The sequence below is a fragment of the Rhinopithecus bieti genome, unplaced genomic scaffold (assembly GCF_001698545.2).
Source record: "Rhinopithecus bieti isolate Rb0 unplaced genomic scaffold, ASM169854v2 scaffold_9693, whole genome shotgun sequence".
NCBI classification, from domain to species: Eukaryota; Metazoa; Chordata; class Mammalia; order Primates; family Cercopithecidae; genus Rhinopithecus; species Rhinopithecus bieti.
In genome coordinates, this window is record NW_016806178.1 from 554,391 (window position 1) to 578,756 (window position 24,366).

At 54.8% G+C, this 24,366-nt stretch overlaps 2 protein-coding genes across 5 annotated transcripts in view; one reads left to right on the forward strand and one right to left on the reverse strand.

Annotated features, from left to right (window-relative positions):
- The first annotated feature begins 513 nt into the window (after positions 1-513).
- Positions 514-16,098, forward strand: CLK3 (CDC like kinase 3). Of its 4 annotated transcripts, none has more exons than XM_017874936.1 (13): positions 514-1,764; positions 5,077-5,228; positions 5,886-6,102; positions 8,040-8,136; positions 8,414-8,480; positions 10,813-10,929; positions 11,713-11,879; positions 13,236-13,330; positions 13,423-13,552; positions 13,850-13,932; positions 14,494-14,573; positions 14,823-14,913; positions 15,351-15,597. In XM_017874936.1, exons 1-13 carry the CDS (start codon positions 1,270-1,272, stop codon positions 15,579-15,581), a joined length of 2,022 nt encoding a protein of 673 aa, XP_017730425.1. In that variant the 5' UTR covers positions 514-1,269; the 3' UTR covers positions 15,582-15,597. The 4 variants fall into 4 exon arrangements, with proteins under 4 accessions (XP_017730425.1, XP_017730426.1, XP_017730427.1 ...); XM_017874937.1 differs by having other exon boundaries at positions 520-1,713; XM_017874938.1 differs by lacking the exon at positions 15,351-15,597 and adding an exon at positions 15,604-16,098 and having other exon boundaries at positions 527-1,764.
- A 360-nt stretch (positions 16,099-16,458) lies between these two features.
- The window catches only part of EDC3 (enhancer of mRNA decapping 3), a 63,524-nt gene continuing 55,616 nt past the window's right edge, over positions 16,459-24,366 (reverse strand). The window contains exons 6-7 of the mRNA XM_017874941.1: positions 21,543-21,760; positions 16,459-18,824 (exon numbers count right to left, since the gene is read on the reverse strand). Of these exons, the coding sequence (XP_017730430.1) occupies positions 18,490-18,824; positions 21,543-21,760 (553 nt within the window). The 3' untranslated portion in view covers positions 16,459-18,489. The remainder of the gene's footprint in view (positions 18,825-21,542; positions 21,761-24,366) is intronic.

Here is a 24,366-nt window from a genome sequence, read left to right on the forward strand (position 1 = left end):
TGGGGTTTCGCCATGTTGGCCGGGCGGGTCTCGAACTCCTGACCTCAGGTGATCCATCCACTTCAGCCTCCCAAAGTGCTGGGATTACAGGCGTGAACCACCGCACCTGGCAGATTTTTTGTTTGTTTTTGAGACAGGGTCTTGCTCTGTCGCCCAGGCTGGAGTGCGGTGGTGTGATCACAGCTCATTGCAATCTCAACCCCCTGAGATCAAGTGATCCTCCTGCTTCAGTCCGCTGCAAGAAGCTGGAACTACAGGCACGCGCCACCAAGTCCGGCTAATTTTTGTAATTTTTTGTAAGGGGACTTAGTTTTGAATTAGCTTCTATTGTTTACTTCCGGTAGCCGTGGTGGAGCTGGCAGAGATTTGGGGGATACTAAACACCCCTACAAATCATGCCGTGAGATCCCCCGTTTCAGGGACAGCCGCTGGCGAAGAACTTGAAGCAGTCGCAGCTTGGAAGGGGGGCCCCACTGCGACAGCGTCGCGCGTCAGGGGCGGGCCCAGCCCCGCGGGGGAGTGGGTATGGGCTGGGCAGCGGCTGGCTGGCCCGTGGGGAGCCCCACGGTGGTGGGGAAACCCTTGGGGCCCCGGCGGAGCGGTCCCGAGGAGGGGGGGGTGCCTGCAGGGATGGTCCGCCCCGACTAAGGGTTTCTAGCCCGCGCGTGGCGTGGGGACAATTAGGCGCCACGCCCTGTCGCTTCGCTGCACCAAGCTCGCGAGGCCGGGGACGCCACTCCCAGACCGGGCGGGACGCGCACGCTCACAGTGAGGTCTCTCAAAAGAGCCCCACCTCAGTTTTCTCATCTGCAAAGTGGGGCCTCGTAATCCTGCCCGACCTGGCGCGGGACAGTAGGTGTCAGGGATTTTGGTGACCTCACGCTCGAGGCCTCTGCAAAACGGGGCTGTCCAGTGGCCCGGAGACGCGGCCGGCTGGGGTTTTGTCTGGCGGGGGAGTCTTAACGGAGAGGCCACGCAGGCTGGCAGGAAGCCGCTCCACCCGAGGGGGCTCAAGGAAAGGGGATCTCCTCCCCGCCAGACCCCGGCCCCGCCGACAGGCCCTGCCAGAGTGGCTCTAGGGTATCTTCCCAGAAACTGCCCCGCACGCACTGGCTAGCTGGGAGCCACCAGGGCTTTCAAAAAACCCGCACACACCAAGACAATAATGTGTCGTTCGCTCGTTTCGCGCAAGCGGAGTCGCGTCCGCCTTCCCGAGCCCCAGGGCACAGACCTCAGGCCGCTCTCGCGCTCTCCGGGGCCCCGAGAACAATGCCCGTCCTCTCCGCGCGCAGGAGGGAGTTGGCGGACCACGCGGGGTCGGGGCGGCGGAGCGGGCCCAGCCCCGCGGCCGGGTCGGGGCCCCACGTCTCGGCTCTGAGAGCCCAGTCGGCCCGGGCCGCGCACCTGTCAGGTCGGGGAACCTACGTGCGCCGCGACACGGCGGGAGGCGGGCCGGGCCGGGCCCGTCCCCTCGACCCTCCCGGAACTAGTCTCCGAGGCCGCGGCGCCCACCGGAGCGGAGAGGGCTGGTGTCCCGGAGCCTTCGAGTCGGGGGCTAGAGCGGCCAGGCCTCCGAGCCGGGTCGAGCCAGGGCTCGCGACGGCTGCGTCACGCGAGGGGGCGGGGCCGCCACGGGCGGAGGTCGCAGCCGGAAGCGGAAGAAGCGCTTGGAGAGGGGAGTGGGGCCTAGCTGCAGCCGGAGCCTGGGAGACGGTAAGTGTGGGCTGGGGCCCGCGGCGGCGACAGCGGTGGCGGCGGCCGGGGGTGAGTCGGCGGGGAAGGCGCGCTGGTGCCATTCGGTCTCGGCTTACTCCCTTTCTTTCTCCTCTTCGACCCACCTCGGGCCGCGGCCTCGACCTCTCACCCCTGACCCGCTGCTTCTGCCCCGGAGGGCGGTCACTGCAGACCCTGACCTCGATTCCGCGGTGTTGAAGGCGGAGCCTGAACGGTCTCTGGGGCCGCTCAGGAGTCCAGTTTAGGTTTTGTGCCTGCCCGCGGAATGGGGTCGGGTCCGACGTGGAATAGCCGGAGTCCCTTCAGACACCTCCCCTACCCCTGGCTTCAGACTTGGTCCACAGACGACTCCTCCTTTGGCGGCCTGGAGTTTGATTCTAGCCCAGTTCGGCTTTCCCTCTGCCCCCGGGTTTCCCCTCGGCTCCACTGGTGGCGGTTACAGGAGAGGGGACTCTGAGACCCCTGGGACCTGGCGCGGCAGGAAGGGACGCGAACGAGAGCGCAGGCCCGCTTGTGTGTTTTGTTGTGGTGATGGAGCCGCTCCAGCCCGGGGGATGGGCTAGGCCAAGCTGACAGTACAAATCCCCTGGCTGCACCTCCGTCCTGCCGGGAGTCTCTAGCTTTAGTTCCGGGTGTGGGTGCCCTGATGTGGAGCTGGGGTGGAAATTGCCTGAACCAGGCCCCCAGCAGAGGCGGAGTTGGCGGCCTTCCAGCTTCCATCCTTGATGCCCTTGAAAAGAAGAAGCGTTTCACCCGTTGGTGGTGGAGGCTTGCGAGGTGGCAGGTTTGAGGTTGCAGTGGTAGGGCAGTGCCAGCCAAAAATAACCATGGGTGCTGGGGTGGCTGGAATCTGGGAGGGCAGCCGCTGACCTGGCTGGCTGCACTTCTAGTCAGCCCAGTTCTCTGGCCAGGAACAGCAAATGAGAAGCCGACAAGGCCTGTGCTCAAAGTTGACATCCCTGGCTTGGTTTCCTTCACATCACCTTTTTCCTTATTGTGCAGAGCAGAGCTTCCCAAAGCATAATTGTGGCCTTTAGCTGCTTTTTAAACAAGCTGTTTGCTGAGGTTTTAGAGAATCAGAGATAATTGAGAAATAGGCCCCAGAGCCCTGGCTGGGAGGATGATATCTGCCATTTCCAGTATTTTACTTGCCTAGAATGTGTTAAAGGAAGGATACTGTATTACTGCTTTGTGTGCGGTACCTTATAACTCTCATACTTCTCATCTCTTTTGCCAGGCTGGGAAATGTTATCTCCGTTTTCCAGGCATGCTAACCAAGGCCTAGAGTGCCTTGTCTAAGGTCATGAGGCTGGTATGTGACAGCACTAGGATTTAGTTTAGAGTTTTCTGCCAGAGCTCTCTCCTCCCAGTTTCCTTGGAAGGGACTTATAAAATGTCTGTAAGGCATTTAACACACCCCTGAAGTGTTACCTGGAACTTTTAAATGTTGATGAAAAGCTGCCACTAGTACCTCTGTGGGCACAAAGCTGTGCTAGGCATTTCACTTACAGGACAGACATATTTTATCCTCACAAAACCTTGTAAGAGATTACTATTCCCTTGATGCAAGAGGAAGCTGATGGTCAGAGTAGTGTAATAATTTGTTCAAAGGCACACAGCTAGAAGTAGCATGCCATGATTCAAATGGACATCTATAAGACTCTGAAATTGTGTTCTCCATTGATGTGAATATGTATGGACATAAGAATCTTCTAGGTCCCAGGAGGGAGTCTTTGACCTGGTGTGACCGTGCTCATGTCCTCCAGTTCTGGTGTTTGTCTGCCCAGTGAGGATGGGCAGGACCATACTTGCCTTATGGCATGATATGTGCCCTGGCCAGTGGAGCATCTTCCGGGTCAATTAGTGGGATGTGAGTTACTGCTTTCATTCCATAACTTGGGCACCTGACCCAGAGTAATTGCAGGAAAACAGTGAAACATTAGTCAACTGATTACCAAAACAACAAATCTAAGCTTCTGGGGAGGTGATTTTACAAAATATTTATCTCCAAAGACTTCCCAGGTAAACGGGGGAAGACATGTTAGTGGGGAGATGGAGGGCTTTCTTAGGGACACAGAGAGGCTCCCGGGGTGTGGTCACATAGGCCTCACTGTCCTGCTCATGCATGGGGAGCTGTTCTATGCTGATCTTCTCCTGACGGACCCTGCTGGTGAGATGGGGCAGCCTCAGTGGGTTTGTACAAAATGTGCTTGGCCAGGCAAGCTCAGGACTGACCATGACTAGAGGTTGGCTGTGGCCAAGTGTGAGCGTTGGCAAGAAGACTGGCTCCATGGAGGCAGTCAGGGGTTCATGTATGGGTGGAGCAGGTTGCTGGCCTCACATAGCCAGCTTTCTCCGCTGGTGGCAGATCCAGCCTGGCAGTTTCATGTGATGGATATAAGTCCTCACTGAACAGGGATAGCGAGGTGAGGCTCTTTTACCTGCCAGACGACTAACCCTCTGGCTATCCTGAGATAGGCGTAGGGTAGGATACTAGAGCCAGAGAGCTAGAAGAAGGGACAGTAATGGTACTGTAGGATAAAGGCAAGGCACCTGGCAGGGCACTATGGGGGTCTAAAAGGGTACTAAATGGGCCTCTGGCAAGAAAGTTGGATACTCTGAGGACCTTGGCATCCTTCCCAGTGCTGAGACCCAGGGGCTGGATAGACCCCCTGGGTCCACGTCTCCTTGGGTAGACCCTCGGGAGGGCTATGGAATGTTCCTGAGGCCTGTGTGCCTCTTTCTCCAAGGGCTGCTCTTCTCGTCTCTGTTGTGGCTCCTCATGCTCACTTGTGGTCCTTACTTCCTTGGGTGGGGTCCAGTTCAGGGCCTCAGCCAGACAGCGTTCAGCTTCTCAAACTTGAGGTCTTTGAGCCCTCGCCTCCCGTGTGTTGGCTCCATGCCAACAGCCCTTTGCCTGGCCTCTGGCATTAAAGAGCGTTCACTTCACAGGACTCCCCAGGCAGGAGGAAATGGAGTGCAGGAGGCTCTCCTTTCTCCTGCTTTTGATCTCCCTGCGGTAGTGTTCACCGTCCCAGGGTTCCTGCCTCAGCCCTTGGCCCTGGCTCACCCAGTTCCCTGAGCACTCAGGCCACCAGGCCAGTGATGCTCTGCTGGGAGGCAGCTGTTTGTTTGTTCACTGGCAGAGAAGGTTGTTTCCCATTGTCTGCTGTTTGACCAGTGTGACCTCAGAGTTCTTCTTGCTTCATAAACCTCTGGGAGGGGCCACCTCCAAACAGAACAATGGGCCTCTTCAGGAGCAACTGGGAAGCCCCAGGCAGCCCCATGGCTGGAGGTGGCTGGCTGTGTGTTTAGCAGGGCTTTCTGTTCCTCGTGGTCTAGATGCATCACTGTAAGCGATACCGCTCCCCTGAACCAGACCCGTACCTGAGCTACCGATGGAAGAGGAGGAGGTCCTACAGTCGGGAACATGAAGGGAGACTGCGATACCCGTCCCGAAGGGAGCCTCCCCCACGGAGATCTCGGTCCAGAAGGTGAGAGGAAACTAGATAGGAGGGAAAGGCTCCTTCTGTCAGCTGGGCTCAGCTGTGGCAACTCCAGACTCCTTGAGATGACTCCATCCCCGCCCAGCTGTCCCTGGATCCCTGCCCTGTCCTCTTTGGGCTCCTCCACTAACCTCACCTGCATGCCTTGGCCTCAGCAGTAGCTGCCTTCCTTGTCGCCCAGTCTTTCTCTGTTTTGGAGTGCCTTTTCTCCCTACACATTCCCCCATTTTCTAGGCTGGCAACTTTCTTGCTTAACCTCCTAAGCCTTCCTCGGTGAGAATTAGGAACATAACCTCACCCCTGGAAAGGTTGTTCCCTGGGCCTATCTCAGCCCCCAGGCCAAACTTAAGAGTTGCAGCAGGCCACAGGGAACTCTGGAGGGTGTAGAACTCTTAGAGGCCCTCTACCATACTCCCCTTCCCCTGTACCCCTCCTCCTATGGCTGGAGGATGCTGCTGTTGGACAGGGCTCTGGAGGGCAGGCTTAGTACCTTTGCACCCTCCCCTCTCAGCCACTTCCCACCAGTCTGGATGCTTTTAGCACAGGCTGTCCCCTTTCAGCCCTTTACAGTGGCCCTACCACAGGTCTCTTGCCTGCTAACAGCAAGGACCCAGCTGACCAGCATCCCCATCCCCCTTTTGGCAGCCATGACCGCCTGCCCTACCAGAGGAGGTACCGGGAGCGCCGTGACAGCGATACATACCGGTGTGAAGAGCGGAGCTCATCCTTTGGAGAGGACTACTATGGATCTTCACGTTCTCGTCATCGTCGGCGATCGCGGGAGAGGGGGCCATACCGGACCCGCAAGCATGCCCACCACTGCCACAAACGCCGCACCAGGTCTTGTAGCAGCGCCTCCTCGGTGAGTGGTAGCCAGAGTGTGCTGGCTGGGGCTTAAAGGCCTCATCTCTTCCTAGCCTTCTCTCAGGCTGGCTGGTCCGGGTGAGTACTGCCAGCCCTGTGCACGTGCACTGGTGTGCGTGCATGTGTGTGTGTATGTGTTGTCTGGTCCAGGTGCAGGGCTGATCACAGGGTCCTGGCCCCTGTGTCTTCTGGCCCCTTCCAGTGGCAACTATAGGAACTCTGGCTCCGATGCTGGCTGGCCTCTGGCCTGTCTATGTCTACACAGTGCTCCAGACACAGGCCACGTGGTGCAAGTGGCTGGGGACACTTCTTAGGACACTTCTTAAGGATCCTAGTAGAGTGGCTGGTATGGTGGTCTGCAGCTATATGGCCTGGTCCTTCCCACCCAGAGACTGCCTCCTCGTGTAACTGAGTGCTCTGATGTGGACTGCATCCACCTCTGCGTCTCATCTGCATACCCCTTCCCAAAGGCCCCCAGTCTGGAGTGCCTCACAGGACGGGAGGATTTGCCTGTCAGCCAGCTCAGACTGGGAACTTCCCCTCTAATCTCCAGCCAGGCCCTCTCCAGCCGAGCCTCTTTACGAGGGGCAGTCGCGGTGAGGAGGGGCAGGTGCCTGTGTGATGGGGCATGTGAAGAAATGGTGGAAAGGCTGCTGCCCCAGGCCTTGTCCAGTTGCAGGCCACATGCCCAGAGCAGGGCCTGGCCAGTATTCCTAGCACAGAGGGTTGTAAGGTCTCTGGAGCCCTCACTGCGCTCAGTTCCCTGGGGAAGGAAAGCCAGTTGTGTATTTCCGAGGTTACGTGCGGTCTTCTCTTCTCCCCCATCCCTCTTCCCTGCCTCCCCGCTGCCGGCCTTGAGGCCCCTGAGGAGAGGTGGAGAGGCCAGGCGTCTTCTCTGCCCAGCTCTTTCTGTGACTTCTTTGGCCATAGGTTGAGGGTTGACTGTGCCGGCGATTGCAGCGTGGCCCTTTCGCCTCTCTGCACACTGCCACATGCTGCCACAGGATGGATGCTGCCACAGGATGGCCCAAAAGTTTTTGGCCCCCCCAAAGGGGGGTTTTTCTGGCTTCTTGCTCTCTGTTGGTGGCCCTCTTATCGATCGTCGTGAGACTTGGGATGGGCCTAGATTGTGAGCAGCACAGGTGCCAAGGCCAGGGCAGGAGCTGGCATGGGGCCTGTGTGGGCCATTGTGGTAGGAAGCCTGGCAGTTGACTGGCCCAGAGGATCCAAGGCTGCTTTCCTGCTTGAGGCTGGTGGCAGAAGGGCTGCTGACGGAAGGCTGTTTCTGGTAGTGATGGTGAAGTCTGGCCAAGGATGCCGTCTGGAGGCAGGTAGCAGCTTGGCTCTGAGTGGCAGCTGTCAGGCATGTGCAAGTCTGCGTGGACGAACAGAGGCAGGCAAGGACAGGCTGGGCATTCTGCAGCTGAAGCCGGAGCAGCCGCTGACCAGTCTGGATGGTTGGACCCAGGAGGGGCCAGCTGCCTTCTTGCGCCACCGTTCTCACTGCATCTTCCGCTCTGGCGAAAGCCACATGGGAGGGCCTGGGAGGGAGAGACTCGGAGGAGGAGGAGGAGGAGGGAGTCGGGGCAATGGCTCTCCTCACAGCGTGGCCCTCAGCAGCAGAGGCAGGTCGTCTTCCTGAGCGTTTGTGGCGCTCCTCTTAGAGATAATGTCCGAGTTTTCTTTACATACCTGTAGCTGTTTTTACTTTTCTGTTTTTGAAGTCAGTTTGTGTCTTGACGTGTCCCTTGCAATATCCCTATCGTTATATATGCTGTGTGCCTTATGAAATGCTGGGATCTGGAAAATCCAACCAACCAACCCACCGGCTCCTCACCGTCTCCACCTCTGCCTTTGACTGACACCTCAATCTGTCAATCGGAACCGCCTACCATGCGATTGGTCGGATGGCGTTTCGGGGGGCGGTGCATGCAGAGAAGCCAACAGAGCAGTAAGCGCAGCAGCCGGAGTGTGGAAGATGACAAGGAGGGTCACCTGGTGTGCCGGATCGGCGATTGGCTCCAAGAGCGATGTACAGCCACCTTTCGTAAAACTTTACCTCTCTACTTTCTACCCCCCTTGTTAGATGAGACCTCTCCTGCCTGGAGGGGCCTCTAGTGCGCGTGGTGCCTTAGCGGGGCCACCAGTAATTGCCTGAATGACACAGACACTAGCAACTTCCATTTTAAAGAGTGTAGCAGTGAGAGAGAAACCTTTTTTGTTTTTGAGAATTTGAATGCTGTGAACTTGCAGGAGCTGCCAACTCCCTGCCCTCCAGATTCTCATGCCCAATTTCTTTTCTCTCCTAGATGAGATTGTGGGGAACCTGGGTGAAGGCACCTTTGGCAAGGTGGTGGAGTGCTTGGACCATGCCAGGTGAGCGAGCTGGGGCAGTACAGCTGGCTCTGGATGTGATCTTCCTGGAAAGAGCTGGCCTGAGTTCTTGAGGGTGGCAGCTATCAGAGCTTAACTTTTTTCTTTTTGAAGGGTGGCACCAAAGTAGGGTTCTGACCTGTCCATGTTGGGGTTTTGCTGATCCCCTGTAATAAGGGAGAAATTCTTGGGTCCTGCAGGTATGTGGCAACACTACCCAAGAATTGTTGCTCAGTGAAAGGTTCTGCTCTAATCTCTCTACTTCTCCAGGACTGTAGTGGTGGATATAAGAACAAGGCCAAGGCCCCAGCTCCCCTATGGCTTGGAGCTGCCTCCTGTGATAACTTTTAGGTTCTTGGCCTGGCAAGGGGCTAGGAGTACCACTAAGCCCAGCCCTAAGGGCATAAGCCCATCCCCTGAGGGTCTGCCTTTGAAGCTGTGCAGATCTTAGTCGAGAGAAACATGACCCTGGGCTTTCTCACCAAGCAGGCCGCTGCCTTCTTCAGTGTGGCTAGGGTAGTGTGTGGTCTCTGCTGAGTGTGCCCAGGAGAGTGGGGTATACCTGTGTGTGCCATGCTGCACCTCACTCTTTCCCAAGCCCAACAGTGCAATAGTTTTGTCCCTTCACCGTTCCACAAGACTAGAACATTTGCTTCCTCTCATATAGGTCTGGGTTGGGGAGGCCCCCTCCAGGGAGCCAGTTGCCTCCCTGCCGTAGTTGGTTTGGCACTTCAGCTACAAAGTGCTTGTGTCCTCACTGGAGCCGCGTGCCACCCATATGTGGCCCTCTCGCTGTTGCAGAGATGAATAAACATACTCAGGGTTTGCCTGCATCATACTCCAGTTAACGGCAGAGTTGGCCTCCACTGCGCTGTAGTGCTCCTGCATTAAATGGGGTACTCAAGTCATTCAGACCCAGGCATCCAGCCTTCCCTGTGGCCACAAGGTAGACTGAGAGGAAGTTTCCATTTGCTCCAAGTTTCCATGCAAATGCCTGTACGACTCAGTGCGGCCCAAGAGGTTAGGGTTGGGACCAGTGGGTGGAGGGACATGCACAACTACACCGTGGCCAGGTGAAGACATGGCAGACTCAAGTAGGCGGTCTGGGCTGCTCCTCTCTGAGGAGCTGGAGGGAAAATGAGCCTCTGGAGTTACTAGGGGGCAGGTGGAGGGTCTGGGGAACCTTTACTTTCACTCAAAGGACTCAAAGGGAGCCAGGGCCAGTGAGGGTTGTCATGTGGAGGCAGAATTCAGCTCAGTGAAAGGCAGGGTCTTATTGTAAGAGCCATGCAACTCTGGCAGGGCTGCCTTGGAAGTGATGAGCTCCCTGTGCTGAGGACTGGGATGCCACGGAGGGACCCTGTTTCAGGAGGAGGCCGGAGTGCATGACCTCCCTGAGGTCCCTTCCTGCCCTGAGAATCTGGGAAAATAGGATAGGGAGAGAAAAGCAGGGGATTCTCTAGAAGATCCCTTTACCCTGGGCCTGTGAGCCTTAGGCACCACCGTCAGCCTCCCTGAGGCCTCAGACATGCCCTTCCAGGCTAGGGCTGTCTCACTCAAGTTCCCCACTGGACATCTGAATTCTAGCGGTCCTTTCCTGACAGGGCCTGGCAGCCAGACCTCAGCAGGTTTCCTTCTCTGCTGGCTCCCCGCAGATGGCCTCCTGGGGTGGGGTTGGGGGTGGGAAGCACAGAGCAGGGACTGTTAAAATCTTCTCTGGACACTTAAGAAGGGTTCCTGGCATTTTGTGGTCACTGATAAACGCTGTGGCAGGTAGGTGCGGCTGGAGAGGGGTGTGGTAAAAGGAGTGGCCCTGGACCCCACAGTGAGAGGTACCCTTGCTGGTACCCCTACCTCTTGCCAGATCTTTACTCGATCCTGGCACCCCCATCCCTGTTTGCTCAGACTTGCCGACAAGCTCAGGAAGGTCAAGAGGTGCTGCTGCAGGAGGGCTCTGGATGGGACAGCCTGACCAGGGTTGGGGCTGCCTGGCCAATAGGTTAGGTCACTGTGTGAGCTCTTGGGCTGGCGCTGGGTAAGCAGGATTGGCCTCTACTCTGCCACACTCCTTTGGGAGCTGGCAGTGGCTGAGAACATAAAAGCCTAAGGCTGGCATGGATGCCAAGAGTATTAACTCACAGATGTCAGGGCGCTTGCTGTGGGGTGGGCAAAGGTCTGGTGTTGCATGGGGCAGGCTGGGCATCCAGTATCTGCTCTCTTCAGTGCAGGCTGCTCCTGGAGCAGTGTTTGTTGGGAGTTGCTGGATTGGGGTGGTGGGTGGGGGAAGGACTGGGCAGCTGCTGATGAGAACCTCTGTTTCCTTCCCGGGTACCAGAGGGAAGTCTCAGGTTGCCCTGAAGATCATCCGCAATGTGGGCAAGTACCGGGAGGCTGCCCGGCTAGAAATCAACGTGCTCAAAAAAATCAAGGAGAAGGACAAAGAAAACAAGTTGTGAGTGTCTGCAAGGAGTGGGAGGGAAGCCTTCAGTGGGGCTGCTGGACCCCCAGGGGCTTAGTAGTGTCCCCTTACCCTTCTGCACTGTGCCTTCTCCCCACACTCAGAGCCAGGGGAGTGTGGCAAAGGTCTTGCTGGAAGCCTTTAGACTGCAGTCCAGGCTCCACCCCAGCTGGCTCTGTGGCCTGAGGCAGGTCTCCCAGCCCTGCATTTGTGAATTGGGGAGCTCACTGGGTTATGTTGGGCGTAAGACAAGATAAAAACATGAAGCCGTTTGGGGCTTTTACATAGTAGGAGATACCCAAAGGAGGGCCTTTCTGTGGCAAACACACTGAGCACTCTCCTCCACACATTGTGCTGAGCCTGGGCAGATGGGTGAATCCAGCACACCCTCACGAAGCTCAGCAGAGTGGGCAGGTCGAGAAAAGCAGCACTAGTCCTGCAGAGTGCACTAGCACTTTCCATGTCTCCCTCAGCAATTCTGAGGCAGGGCTTCTCCCACATCATAAGTAGGGAAGCTTGGAGGGCTTGGACCAGAACTGTGGACATCTCCCCTACCCACTGCAGGAAGCTTAGTCCTTGCCCAGAGCTCATCTGGGGATTGGGTGATGGCTGGTGGGGAGAGGTGCTCTTGCTCTGGTTCTCTTGCATTGTGTGTATCTGCGTTCTGGTGTGTGACCCGGTGGCCTAGGAGAGAGTTGGGAACTGTCTTCATCTGAGAGAGGGGGTGAGGCAGGCCCCCAGCACACAGCCTGAGCCCTGCCCATCCTCCTCCTCCAGCCTGTGCGTCTTGATGTCTGACTGGTTCAACTTCCACGGTCACATGTGCATCGCCTTTGAGCTCCTGGGCAAGAACACCTTTGAGTTCCTGAAGGAGAATAACTTCCAGCCTTACCCCCTACCACATGTCCGGCACATGGCCTACCAGCTCTGCCACGCCCTTAGATGTAAGTGTCCACCCTCAAAAGAAGCATGGGCAGCTACATTCCTACAGCCAAGTCATCTGGTTACTTGTTGTCCCCATTCATTCCAGCACGTTACTAACCATTCTCCTGGGCCTGAGGGACACCAGATCCCCTTTGGCGGAAAGGCCTGTCTTCAGGTGGGAATCTCAGTGTGAGGATGGAAAGGCTAGGTAGGGCTCCCTCCAGGGACCCCTGGACCAGCCTCTCTACCCCCAGGCGCTCAGGAAGAAAACAGAAAAGAACTGCTCCAGAATTGGCCTAACCACCAACCCCACCTCCCTGCTTCATGCATGGGGTAAAAAGGTAGAAGCCTGACCTGACAGATAGGGCCATAGGTCCTACCCACATGGAGACCCTCTGTGCAACCCTGACTTGTCATCTCCCTGCTAGCCTTGAAAAGCATTTGGTGGTGCCAGGGCTCAGCACTGTAGGATTTGCAGTGGTTGCAGCAGTACAGAAAGGCTCCTTGGTGAAGTTGGTAGACCTTGAGCTAGAATATAGAATAGCTCAAGGTAACCCCGCATCGCTCCCCTACCCTGAGCACTGCTACTTTGTGATAGGCTGCAGGCCACTGGGGTGGGAAGCCCCACATGGATGAAGAAGTCTTTCTCCTCCCACAGGATTTGCAAGATGGGACAGGGACAAAGTTTCCAAGCAAGGGGAACAGCTTGGTGAGGCCTGGAGCCTGTTATGGGCTGAGAATTGGCTCTAGTAGAATAGACTATCATTGGGGAGTCGTGGGCCACACAGTTGTGAGGGTCTTGAGTGCCAGATGGGAGCCTTGAGCTGAAAAGTGACTACAAGCAGGTAGCCACTGTCAGAAGGGGCTGGACGGGAAAGGCTTCCCTGCTCATGACTAGCGATGAGAGGTGGGGCTGGCTTCCTGGGTATGCAACCTGTGCACTCAGTCACACAGGACCCTGTGCTTGATTCTTAGTAACTTGAACAGGGGACCTGCATTTTCATTTTGCAAAGGGCCCTGCAAATTATGCAGCTGGTGCGGGGAAGAGGGAACCAACTCAAGGCTGTTGCTGTAGCTTTGGTGAGAGACAGGTGAGGAGGCCTGGTCTCTGCAGAGGAGAAGTGGAGGGAGGTTTTTCAAATGACTAATTTCTTTCCCACCCCCTGCTAAAGTATCAGAACCCTCCAAGGCCTCAAGTACAGAGAACCCTTGAGAGAGAGGCCAGCACAGAGGCAGACTGCAGTCCAGCTCCCTGCTGAGGTGGGGGTGTGAGGAGCTCTGGCAGTTGCTGGCATTGGAGGAGGGGTCTGGCCTAGCGCTGGCAGGAGAGTCAGCTACTCATTTGCCTACTTCCCCTTCTTTCCCTGCTCCCTTAGTTCTGCATGAGAATCAGCTGACCCATACAGACTTGAAGCCAGAGAACATTCTGTTTGTGAATTCTGAGTTTGAAACCCTCTACAATGAGCACAAGGTATTGGTGGGGGTAAGGGTGAGGCCCTGCTCCAGGGGTGGGTTACCCACTCGTGTGGACTCCTGACCTGGCAGGCCTGCCTTGCCTTTCAGAGCTGTGAGGAGAAGTCAGTGAAGAACACCAGCATCCGAGTGGCTGACTTTGGCAGTGCCACCTTTGACCATGAGCATCACACAACCATTGTGGCCACCCGTCACTATCGCCCACCTGAGGTGATCCTTGGTGAGTGACTGTATGGCCTGTGACCTTGTCACACTAGACTGTTGGGAGGATATAAACAGAGGCAGTGGCATGCCTGGCCGTCTCTGCCACCCAGGGCAGGCAGTTTCTCAGACCAAGAGGCCAGTGTCATGAGACACAGGTGACTGACCTGGCTTTATCTGTCAGCCTTACTGAAGAGAGGGCCTTGTAATGGGATTTGGGCAAGAGTCCTGCCAGCCAGTGTGGTGGCTGCCCTGTGACCTCCAGGCTGGAAGCATAGGGCCAGATCTCACAGCCTCTCCCCATCTTGGCTTTCAGAGCTGGGCTGGGCACAGCCCTGTGACGTCTGGAGCATTGGCTGCATTCTCTTTGAGTACTACCGGGGCTTCACACTCTTCCAGGTACAGCCACCCCACATCGCTCCCCTACCCTGAGCACTGCTACTGTGATAGGCTGCAGGCCACTGGGGTGGGAAGCCCCACCTGGATGAGAAGACAGGTGTCTTCCTCCTCCCATTAGTCATCATGTGAGATTCAGAGTCTTAAGGATGTAGATGCTAAAGGGAGTGCACAAGTCAGGGGAGCTGGAACACTCAGAGGAGTCTTATGCTAGGCCATCGAGGATGGAGGATGGGCAGGAGGTGACCTGACCTTCTAGATAAAAGGCACAGATGAATAAAGGCATCGGGATGGGCTGGGACAGGGCATGTTCTGGGCAGAGAGCGAAGAGCTAACCAGAGGGAAATGCAGTCACAGCCCAGTCTGCCTCCACCCACAAGGGCTGAGGAGCCTGAGCCTAAGCCTGAGCACAGGCTGTCAGGAGAAGCTGGGGCTGCCGCTTCATTGGTAGGTTTGCATCTCTGGGGGCAGTGAGGACACTTGCCCATCTTTCTTGTTTCTTATTCTCCTTGAAGGGGCCAGGGCTAGGACTGACCCCCTTGCACTGTCCCTAATCTTCCACAGACCCACGAAAACCGAGAGCATCTGGTGATGATGGAGAAGATCCTAGGGCCCATCCCATCACACATGATCCACCGTACCAGGTAAGGACCCCAGTAGCCCCCTCAGGGTTGGTATAGGGGCCTTTCTCTTCTTGGCTGTGGGTCAGCAGGGTACTGGATGTGGTGAGTCTTTGCTGGACAGTCCATGGGTCCCAAAAACCTTCCCTGTGTGCCCCTGCAAACCTCTTGCCCTGGTTCTGCTGCTGTCTTGGGAGCTGCTCTTCCCCACCTCCCACCAGAGGCTTGTCCCCTTTCTGCTCCCACACTTGACCCCACCCCCTTAATTTTCAGGAAGCAGAAATATTTCTACAAAGGGGGCCTAGTTTGGGATGAGAACAGCTCTGATGGCCGGTATGTGAAGGAGAACTGCAAACCTCTGAAGGTCAGTTTCTGGCTACCCCCAGCTCAACTCATGCCAAGGAGAGACCCCAGACAATGGGCAGACATACAGCAGAGACAGGCCAGGCCACTAAAGGCTGCCTCCTCGATCCAGCTCTGTGGGAGGCGGCACCCAAGACTGCTGGATGCTGGCAGTGGGGCTTCTTGCATACTGTCCCAGAGGGGCCCTTGGCCCTACCCCTTCCCCATAGGGTGGCTATGAATGTAATTGGGGAACACCAGAAGAGCCAGATGTCAGAAACCCTGCTGCTTCCTGTCCCTCTCTCTCCGCAAAATTTTGGGAAGAACTAGGCAGGACTGAGGTGAGGGGGAGGGAAGACCTAGACATGGCCAGGAAGCCAACTGCATTTGGTCTCTGTCAACTGCATTTGGTGCTCGGGCAAGTGAATTTCGCAGAGGTGATCTCTACCCACTTGTCAGGACTTTGCATGTGGGGGCAGAGGCATCAATCCAGCAAGACACCTAGTAGCCTGGCAAGTTCCGAGCAAAACGTTAAACAGAGGCATGAAAGGAAAGGAGCTGCTCATTGTCCAGGAGGGCGGAAGTAGAGTCCTCCAAGGAGGCAACACTGCCTCCTCGATCCAGTCCAGCAAGGCATCCCAGAGGCAAGGGGACCTGCTGTGGCTTCCCACGATCCTGCCGTCACACTGAGGCACCTTGTGTCCCTGAGCAGAGTTACATGCTCCAAGACTCCCTGGAGCACGTGCAGCTGTTTGACCTGATGAGGAGGATGTTAGAATTTGACCCTGCCCAGCGCATCACACTGGCCGAGGCCCTGCTGCACCCCTTCTTTGCTGGCCTGACCCCTGAGGAGCGGTCCTTCCACACCAGCCGCAACCCAAGCAGATGACAGGCGCAGGCCACGGCATGAGGAGATGGAGGGCGGGACTGGGCCGCCCAGCCCCTTGACTCCAGCCTCGACCACCAGGTCCCAGGCCAGAGCCACCCAATGAACAGTGCAATGTGAAGGAAGGCAGGAGCCTGCAGGGGAGCAGACTTGGTGCCCAGCTGCCAGAAAGCACAGATTTGACCCAAGCTATTTATATGTTGTAAAGTTATAATAAAGTGTTTCTTACTGTTTGTAACCCCTGGTACCAGTGTGTCCATCTCCAGGCTCCTTGCCTTCCCCTTACCTGACCTTATTAATAAAGTCTTTCTTAGCAGTTCAGCTTGTGGAGAGCTAAGTGTGAACTGGGCCAGGCACAGAAGAGCTAGGCAGGGGTAAGACCAGAAGTGGGGATGTCCTCTGAGCCCAGGCTGCTGAGCAGTCCTAGACAGCACCTCTGCCCTGCTGGCTCCTGTCTATACCTCTCAGCCCCCGAGAATGTAACGGAATCAGCCCACCGTGACTAGCCAGGTGGGGTCTGGTTTTCCGCAGCCTGCCAGTCCCATTACTGGCTGGGACTTTAGGCTGTATGTGCCCAACAACTATGGTCTGCTGAGGGCAGGAGACAAGTGGGGCGGGTTCCTAGGCTGGAACAGGCAGCACCTCATGACAGCCTACAGAGCAATTCACACGCCACAGGACTCAGTCATTCAGCTTTATTTCAGTGCTGGTTTTTGGTTCCCTAAGAGCTGCACAAGTGCTAGGTTTCACCACATGACTGAGGGCCCCTTGGGAACTGGGTACTATGGGCAGGATGCCCCTGAAAAGAACTGAAGATGGAGGAATCATACTTAATACCTCTGGGGAAGGCCCAGGCTAAGGATAAGGGCAAGGACCAGTCCCAGTGCCCCCTGGGGGGAGAAGCTTGGGCACAAACTCCCAGTGGCCCCGCAAGGCTATCATCCCTGGATCTTGCTGGAGTGGGCAGTCTCCTGGGCCAGGGTTCTTCTAGCTTGTTTCTCACTGTACCTAATCAGGGGGCCTAACTGCATTAACAGGCAGCCAGAACCTGCCTACCAAAATGCCTGTAATCTACACTGCTCTTCGGATTGTTGCCAAGAGAGGGCCCCGGCTTGGGAGCTGCTTGGCCCTGAGAGTGAGCAGAGGCTCAGAGAATACATAGCACAAGGGTTACAGTCCCTGGCCTCTTCCCATTGCTGGAGACAATTTAAGACTGAAGGGAAGATGAGAGGAGGGGCCAGCCCTCTACCCTGGCTCATCTGCTTCTGGCTATGCTCCTACAAGGAAAGTGGTAACAGCCTGAAACCCATGGTACCAGGGCCTACCCTGTGTCCACAATCCTCGGTAAGCCCTTCTGCCCACCCATCCACCCGCTCAGCCAGTCTGGGCAGACACAGAGCAGAAGCAGCCTGAAGCCCTGAAGCAGGCTTAAGCACAAGTTCTTGGCAGGAATCCCTGCCAGGGTTCCAGGCATAGATCCTGTTCTACCAGCCTCCAGGGCCTAGGGCTTGGCACCTTAGGATTTGAGCATCAGTGTGTTCCTATGGTTGGAACCCACACCAGCTAGCTCATCCAGAACTAGCCTCATTTTGCCATCTTTGAGACAGGGTGCTGGCCCCAAGCCTATTCATCTAGACTGGACAACTGTAAAGGGTTCTAAGCCCAGATGTTTTAAGAGCTGGGGTGGAGCTCAAGCAGGGGAGCCCATGTGCCCTGCTCTGGGATGACAGCTGCAAAGGGCCATTTCAGGGGAAGGGCAGAGGGGACGAAAGAGTAGGTGGGGCATGTATATGCGGGCAAAGGGCTGGAGGAGTGGTGGCCTAGGACAGAAGCACCAGGAAGCCTCTTCTGGCTCAGCACCAGGCTCCCCCAGGGATATCCCCATCTGAGGGGTCTGGCCCCAGACTAGGCAAAGGCTCAGCCTGCTCAGTTTTGGGGTGGGGGCGGGCACTGCTGGCAAGATGGGCACTGTGGTTCTACAGTAATATAACCTTATACTACCTATGCTGAAGATGACAGAACATAAAATCCCAATACAGTAACACCATCCTAATGCCGCCCCCTTCCCTACCTCTGAGTGATGGAGGGAAAAGGAGGGAGAGATCCTTGGAAAAATCAGCATAAAACTTGGATCAGCTCAGGAGTAAGGGTCAAAACCCCCCAAATCAACTTGTGGGGCTAGGGGAAGGCCTGGTCTGTCACAGCCCTGGAAATGAATGGAGAGTGCAGGTCTGCCCTCTGGTGGACAGCTGCCACGCAGCTGGTTCTACAGAGGAAGGGCTGTCTGCATGGGGAAAGCAAGGGAGACACAAAGCCACAAGCTCTGAAATAGAGCAGGTACAGGCCCCCAAACAGGACCTGGCCCACTCCTCAATGCATGTGCCCAGGCCCAGTGGCTGTAAACCTGAAACACAGTCTTAGAGAGCTGCCTACGGCTGTAAACAAAGGCCCACCTGGCCGTGCAGGGGGCTGAGGGTAGAGATGCCTGGAGCTGCTGCACGCTCAGCCTGCCGCCCAGCCCGGAACCCAGTGGGAAAGACTTCCCTGGCTAAGAGCAAGTGACAGGTCAGTTTTAAGTAAGTTCTGTTCTCTCACAGAAGAAACAAACCCAAAAGGGAAAAAACTTAACAAGGTCCATGAAGCTTCATATCCTTAAGGCGTTCGTTATCAGAGCAGCAGGGGACAGCAGGGTCCTGCCTGCGCAGGAACCCTCTAGGCAGAGTGCAGTGGGATAACAAACTTGCAGCCAAAGGGCGAGTGGTAGTTGATGCCCACCTCCTGGAAGACCTGCTGGGGAATGCCAATGTCGCACAAATAGATACGGCCTGCGTGTTCCCCCAGTGGCAAAGGCAGGCCCAGTGCCAGTGACCATTTGGCATCAATGCCCTGTTCGACTTCATGCACAGGAGGGTCTATGCTGAGTACTGGTGCCCGGTTCTGGTTGGCCCAGGCCACAGCAGCCTTGTACCAGGGTTGATCCCGCAGGAAGACGTTCTCAGGGCAATCCAGGCAGTTGATGACCAGGTCCACAGGGCTAGTGGGCAGATCTGCAGGTGGAAAGAGTGCCATCTGAAAATCCCTATAAGCAGAGAGCAGCCCAGGCTGGGACTAGGCCCCAGGTCGTCCCAAGGGTATCTTTGTTTTCCAGACACCACTCCGATGCCTCTCCAAAGGCTGGCCTTCTTAAAGCTGGGCCAGGGCATAGGCCCTAGAGTTGCAAGCTGGCTGGGCTGAGTGCTAGAGACCAAGTTGCATGTCCACTGCCCTCCTAGAGTTCTCGGGATGAACCATTGTCCTGCTCAGTGTGCAGAGCTTCTCAGGGCACAAAGCCCTCACCTCCTCTGCCTTCTCAGGCACGCCTCTGTATATCCAACTAATGCCCTGGGCACCTTATGACCTCTGGGAAGGCAGAGTCCACTGTCAAGGTGGCTGTCACAGGGAAGCCCCACTCAGGTCCAGCAAAAACAGGAACTGATTGCTATCTGCTGACTGACCCAAGAAGGGTGAGCAGGTGAGAGCATGCTTATTCTATTCCGGAGGGCCTACTCATTCTACTCTAGCAAGCCTGTCCTCTCTCGTACTCATAGGAATGGGTCACCCACTCAGCCCAACCTTAATTAAGAATTAAGAGAGAATCCCAGCACTTTGGGAGGCCGAGACGGGCGGATCACGAGGTCAGGAGATCGAGACCATCCTGGCTAACACGGTGAAACCCCGTCTCTACTAAAACACAAAACTAGCCGGGCGAGGTGGCGGGCGCCTGTGGTCCCAGCTACTCGGGAGGCTGAGGCAGGAGAATGGCGTAAACCCGGGAGGCGGAGCTTGCAGTGAGCTGAGATCTGGCCACTGCACTCCAGTCCGGGCGACAGAGCGAGACTCCGCCTCAAAAAAAAAAAAAAAAGAATTAAGAGAGAACCTATTACTATTCTCCCAGGCTCCTCTGCTCTAACCAGGCCTCTGGGACAGTATTAGAAAGGGATGTCTCACCAAGTATATAGATCCTGTACCGGCCTAAGAGGTTAAACTGAGAATAGCAGAAATCAGACCAAACTTAATCGTCGTTCAGACTCGTGTCCGGGAGCAGCTGGGATAGGAAACCTTTGGGCAGCAAAAGGAAGAACTGCCTAGAAGGGGGCATCATGTTAAAAATTACAAGAAGGGGAACCCACACCAGGCCCCCTTCCCAGCTCTCAGCCTAGAGTAATATCATTTCTCAGCTAGAGACTCACAACTTCCCTGCTTAGAATGTGCCGTCGGGGGGAGTCCCTGTGGGTGATGAGGCTCTCAAGAGTGTGAGTGGCATCCTATCTTCTGTGTGCCCACAGGAGCCTGGCCTGAGACTTAGGAGACAAAGGTTCTGGTCCAGGCTTTACCCTTGACTCACCATCTGACCTCTGGTGAAGTCCTTTCTCTGGGCCATATTTGCTCTTCTCCAATTCTTCCCCCTGCCATTCTCATTTAAACCCATTCCAGTCAGACTCTGTCCCTACCGCTCCACTTGAGACTACACTCGTCAAGCTCACCAGGAGCCTCCACAGAGATGCTAAATCCAGTGGTCGATTCCTTCTTCCTTTGACCTTAACCTAGAGCGTGGCTTGCTGACACAGCTGATGACATGCTCCTTTCTTCACTTGGCTTTCAGCTACCATACTCTCCTGGTTTTCCTTCTCCCTCACTGACCATTCCAGTCCCATCTCCTTGGTTAGGCTCTTTACTCCCTGACTTCTAAATAAAGAGCTCAGTTTTCCAACTTCTGTATCTACTCTCTTCCTATGTGACAGCATATCCAGGCTCCTCATGGCTTAAATATTCCCTATGGCTTGTAACTCTAGGCTGAATCCTTTCACTTCAGATTCATATAACTCCTTCCCTATCAACATTTCCACCTGCATATCCAATAGGTGCCTCAAGCTGAGCTTCTGCTGTTCCTCCCCAAACCTTCTCCATCAAGCTTTCCCATCTTAGTGATCGCACCTCAGTTACTGAGGCCAAAAACCTTGGAGCCATTCCCAAGTCTCTTTCTCCCACCCCCATACATCCAATCTGTGGATTCTATCTCCAGAACTGATTTAGAAACTACCTTCACCACCTCTGGCACTACCACTCTGTCTTAGCCACCATAATCTCTCTCTCCCATAATCACAATAGCACCCTGACACCTCTGTGTACTCCTTTGTGTAGTCTACTCTCAAATAGCACCCAAAATGATCTGGAACCTAAGTTTGATTATATCATTTCCCTACTTGTTCCTTCAATGACTGCCCATCTCACCAGAGTAAAAGCCCAAATCCTTGTGGTCATCCCCAAGGCCCATCATGACCTGACCCTGAAATGTCCAAGTCTCCTAACTCTCTACCCAGTCCTCCAACATGCCTCCTTTCCCTGCTTTACTTTTATTCATATCTCTTACTACAACTACACAAGTATGTTACATACTGTTGGTTCCTCCTAACCAGAATATAAGCTCCACGGAAGAATGGATTTTAAAATATCTGTTGCCATATCCCTAGCATCAGGAAGAGTGCCTGTTCAAGGAATATTTGTGGAATGGACCAGTGGGTCCCCAGCTTTTCATCTGAGTAGTGGGAGAGAGAGAAGAGTAAGGGGATGGAAAGTAGTATATTACTGTTCTAAGACTCCTTAGAGGCAGAGCACCATCCTTACACACGGTGCCTTTCCACCTGTCGCCACTGGGTGGCATGACGAGACCATCAAACTGCTAAGGAGGGAGGAGGCCTTCAGCCCAGCCCTGCATAAGTGCTCACCTTTGAGGCTAGACACTTGTTGGCCTTGTGTCTTGCTGAAGAGCGACAGCTCGTTGGTGATAGATTCCAACATCTTGACAAAATTGGGCAGGAAAAGGATGACCTGGACATCATGGTTGGCTAGGTGCCTTCCACAGCTGATACCCTGAGCCCCCTTCACATGAGGTCCACACAGTAGAGCCACTGTAGGCCTCTGGTGAACATTTTTGGGATTCAATCTGGAAAAGAAGGTGAAGAAGCAGTATCAGCTACAGACTTGCCAATCCCTTGCACCCTATATCAGACAATTGCCTGTAGCACCTATTGGTCTCAGATCTCTTACCCACTGCTCACCAAGTCCCAGGCTCCAGAGGGGGACAAAATCCACTACAGGCCAGGTCTATAGGGTGGTATTCCCGTTGTCCCAAACCCCAGCCTCACGTCATTGCTGGGTCCTCCCACTAAGTGGTTCACCCAGATCCTGCGCCACACAACACTGTTGCCAGAACACTGCTTTGCTGACCCATGAACACTCTGCAGCCTTCTCTGCTCTTCTTCTGCAGCCTTCTCTGCTCTTCTTCCCCAACGACGTGTCTGCTTCACTCCAGCAGGGCTGGTCTCATTCTCTCCTGCACTTGTAAGGCTCTTTCCTGCTTATGCTCAAACTACGGTCCCTGCCAGAAAGCCTTTCACATTCCAAACTGTGACCCGCCTTTTCTTAGAGATCCAGCTCAAGGCTTACCTCTGCTGGGATTACGCTGGCTCATGCCTTTACCTCTCCTCAACTCCTAATAAGCTCACAGCAAGTACCATAGCCCTCAATTCTCCTCAATCAGTTGCCAATCCAAGTTCTCTTTACTGAGCTTAGTAGCTTACTGAAGCTAATGAAAGCAATGCTGCAGGCATTAACAGTACCTATTTCATAAGATGCTGTGTGGATACTGGATGCCCAGCACTTAGCAGTGCCTAACACAAAGAAGGTACTCAATCAGTGCTGACCATGGAGGAGGCAGCAGGCTAAGGGTTACCTGGCCTCCTATGCTAGCAGCTGCCTTGGATGAAATAGTCACTTCCAGTTTTCTGCTATTCAAAACTCAGACTCCTTTGGACTCAGAGAAGTCACAAATAAGGAGATAACGAGGATTAGCCCTGGAGCTGTGCCGAACTCATAGGCAGCACAGCTGGCTCACGGGGCAGCAAGGCAGGGAGGAGATGGACGGCAGGGCCATATGTCCCTGCCTAGTGGCGGAGCAATGATTGTCACTTACCGGTTTCCCAAAGGGAGAAAGATGACAAGATGTTGTCAACAAACTAAGAGGAGCTTCATAACTGCCCCCATTCCCAGACACATTTTGGAGAATTTAACAATCTACTTTACCTTCTAGACACCAAACCATTTGCCTTTCCATTTCTGCATTTAGAGGAAATATGATGAGAACTGCTCCCTTCAGAGGATGCTGCAGAGCTGTGGAATCTGACTCACTTTGTTCCCTAAAAGGGTTCTTCCTCTCAGGGAGAACCTGTCCCACCCCCAATCAAAAGAAGCAGAGCACAGCATTCACACACCCAGCGGCAAGGCAAAGAGTATATGGGCACTGGAAATGGACCTATGTGGATTAGAGGCCTGGCTGGACTGTGTACCAGCAGTATCATGTGGGCAAGTCCCTCGGTTCTCTGAGCCACAGTGTTCTCATCCAAAAACACAGGGCTATTATTTAGCTTTGAGGTGAAGTTATGAGGACCACATTAAATTATGCTGTGAAAGCACCGTGGAACACTGCATGGCACTTGATATACATTAAACTTCAAGATTACTAACTACAGGTCTGATTTCTCAACATCAGCAACTGCTACAAAGGACAGGAGATAGACCTTTGGACAGTTCAGACACTAAGAGAAAAGACTGGCACAAGAACAGCCAGCCCCGAGAAGCTGGCTAGAGAGGAGTGTGATTTGTTAAGGACATTCAGCTCCTGCCCCAAAACTACTGTTTCTGGGAAGCCACTTAATGGTCTCAAAGTGCCCCCAACAGCGGCTCTGGGAGGAGGTGCAGGAGACACCAGACCCACAGGCCTGATGCTCTTTCAGAGGGTGCCTCACACTACCCCTTCCTATAGGCATTTCCCTGGCTCTTCCCTGGCACAGGAGAGCCCAAAGATCTAACAGCTAGGAAGCAGGCCTAAATCAAGGGACAAGGAAAAACTAACACTCCAACCCCCAACTCAAATAGGATGAGGGAGATGGAAATCTTACATCTGGGTTGGACTAAGCCTGCTTGAATCAAGATCACTTCAGAATCAGGAGATGCCTTCCATCCAAACACATTATCAGGCCCAGAGAATGAAAAGAGGCTGGAGTGAGGAGCTACAGGATTTATCTGCAATATCAGTTTTCTGGCAAGGACTCCCAAACACCATGGCTGGAAGCACAAGCCAAGGACCAGGTTCCATTTTGCAAATAGGGAAGGGGCCCTGTAGGAAGCAACATCCTATCATGTGAGGCTTTGGATCTGTGAGTGCTGCTCAGGGAAAAGAGGCTTTCCTTGCCCCACTGAACTCAGATCTGCCCTGCTCCTTGGAAGCCACCTCCCCACTCCAGACACCAGTCTCCCACAAGGTTGCCCACATCCTCCTCTTTACTGACAAAGCCAATAGGCACTTGTCAACTCTAATTTTGATTGATCTCTCAGCAGTACCACTGCCAGCCATTCCTTTTGACTTCAAATACTATTTCCTTGGTTCTTACACGCTACCCTCTTGGTTTCTTACCTCTCTTGCTTTCTTCTTCATCCTCCTAACTGTGCCCTACATGCCGATGTTCCCCAGAATCCCACCCTAGGCCCTTT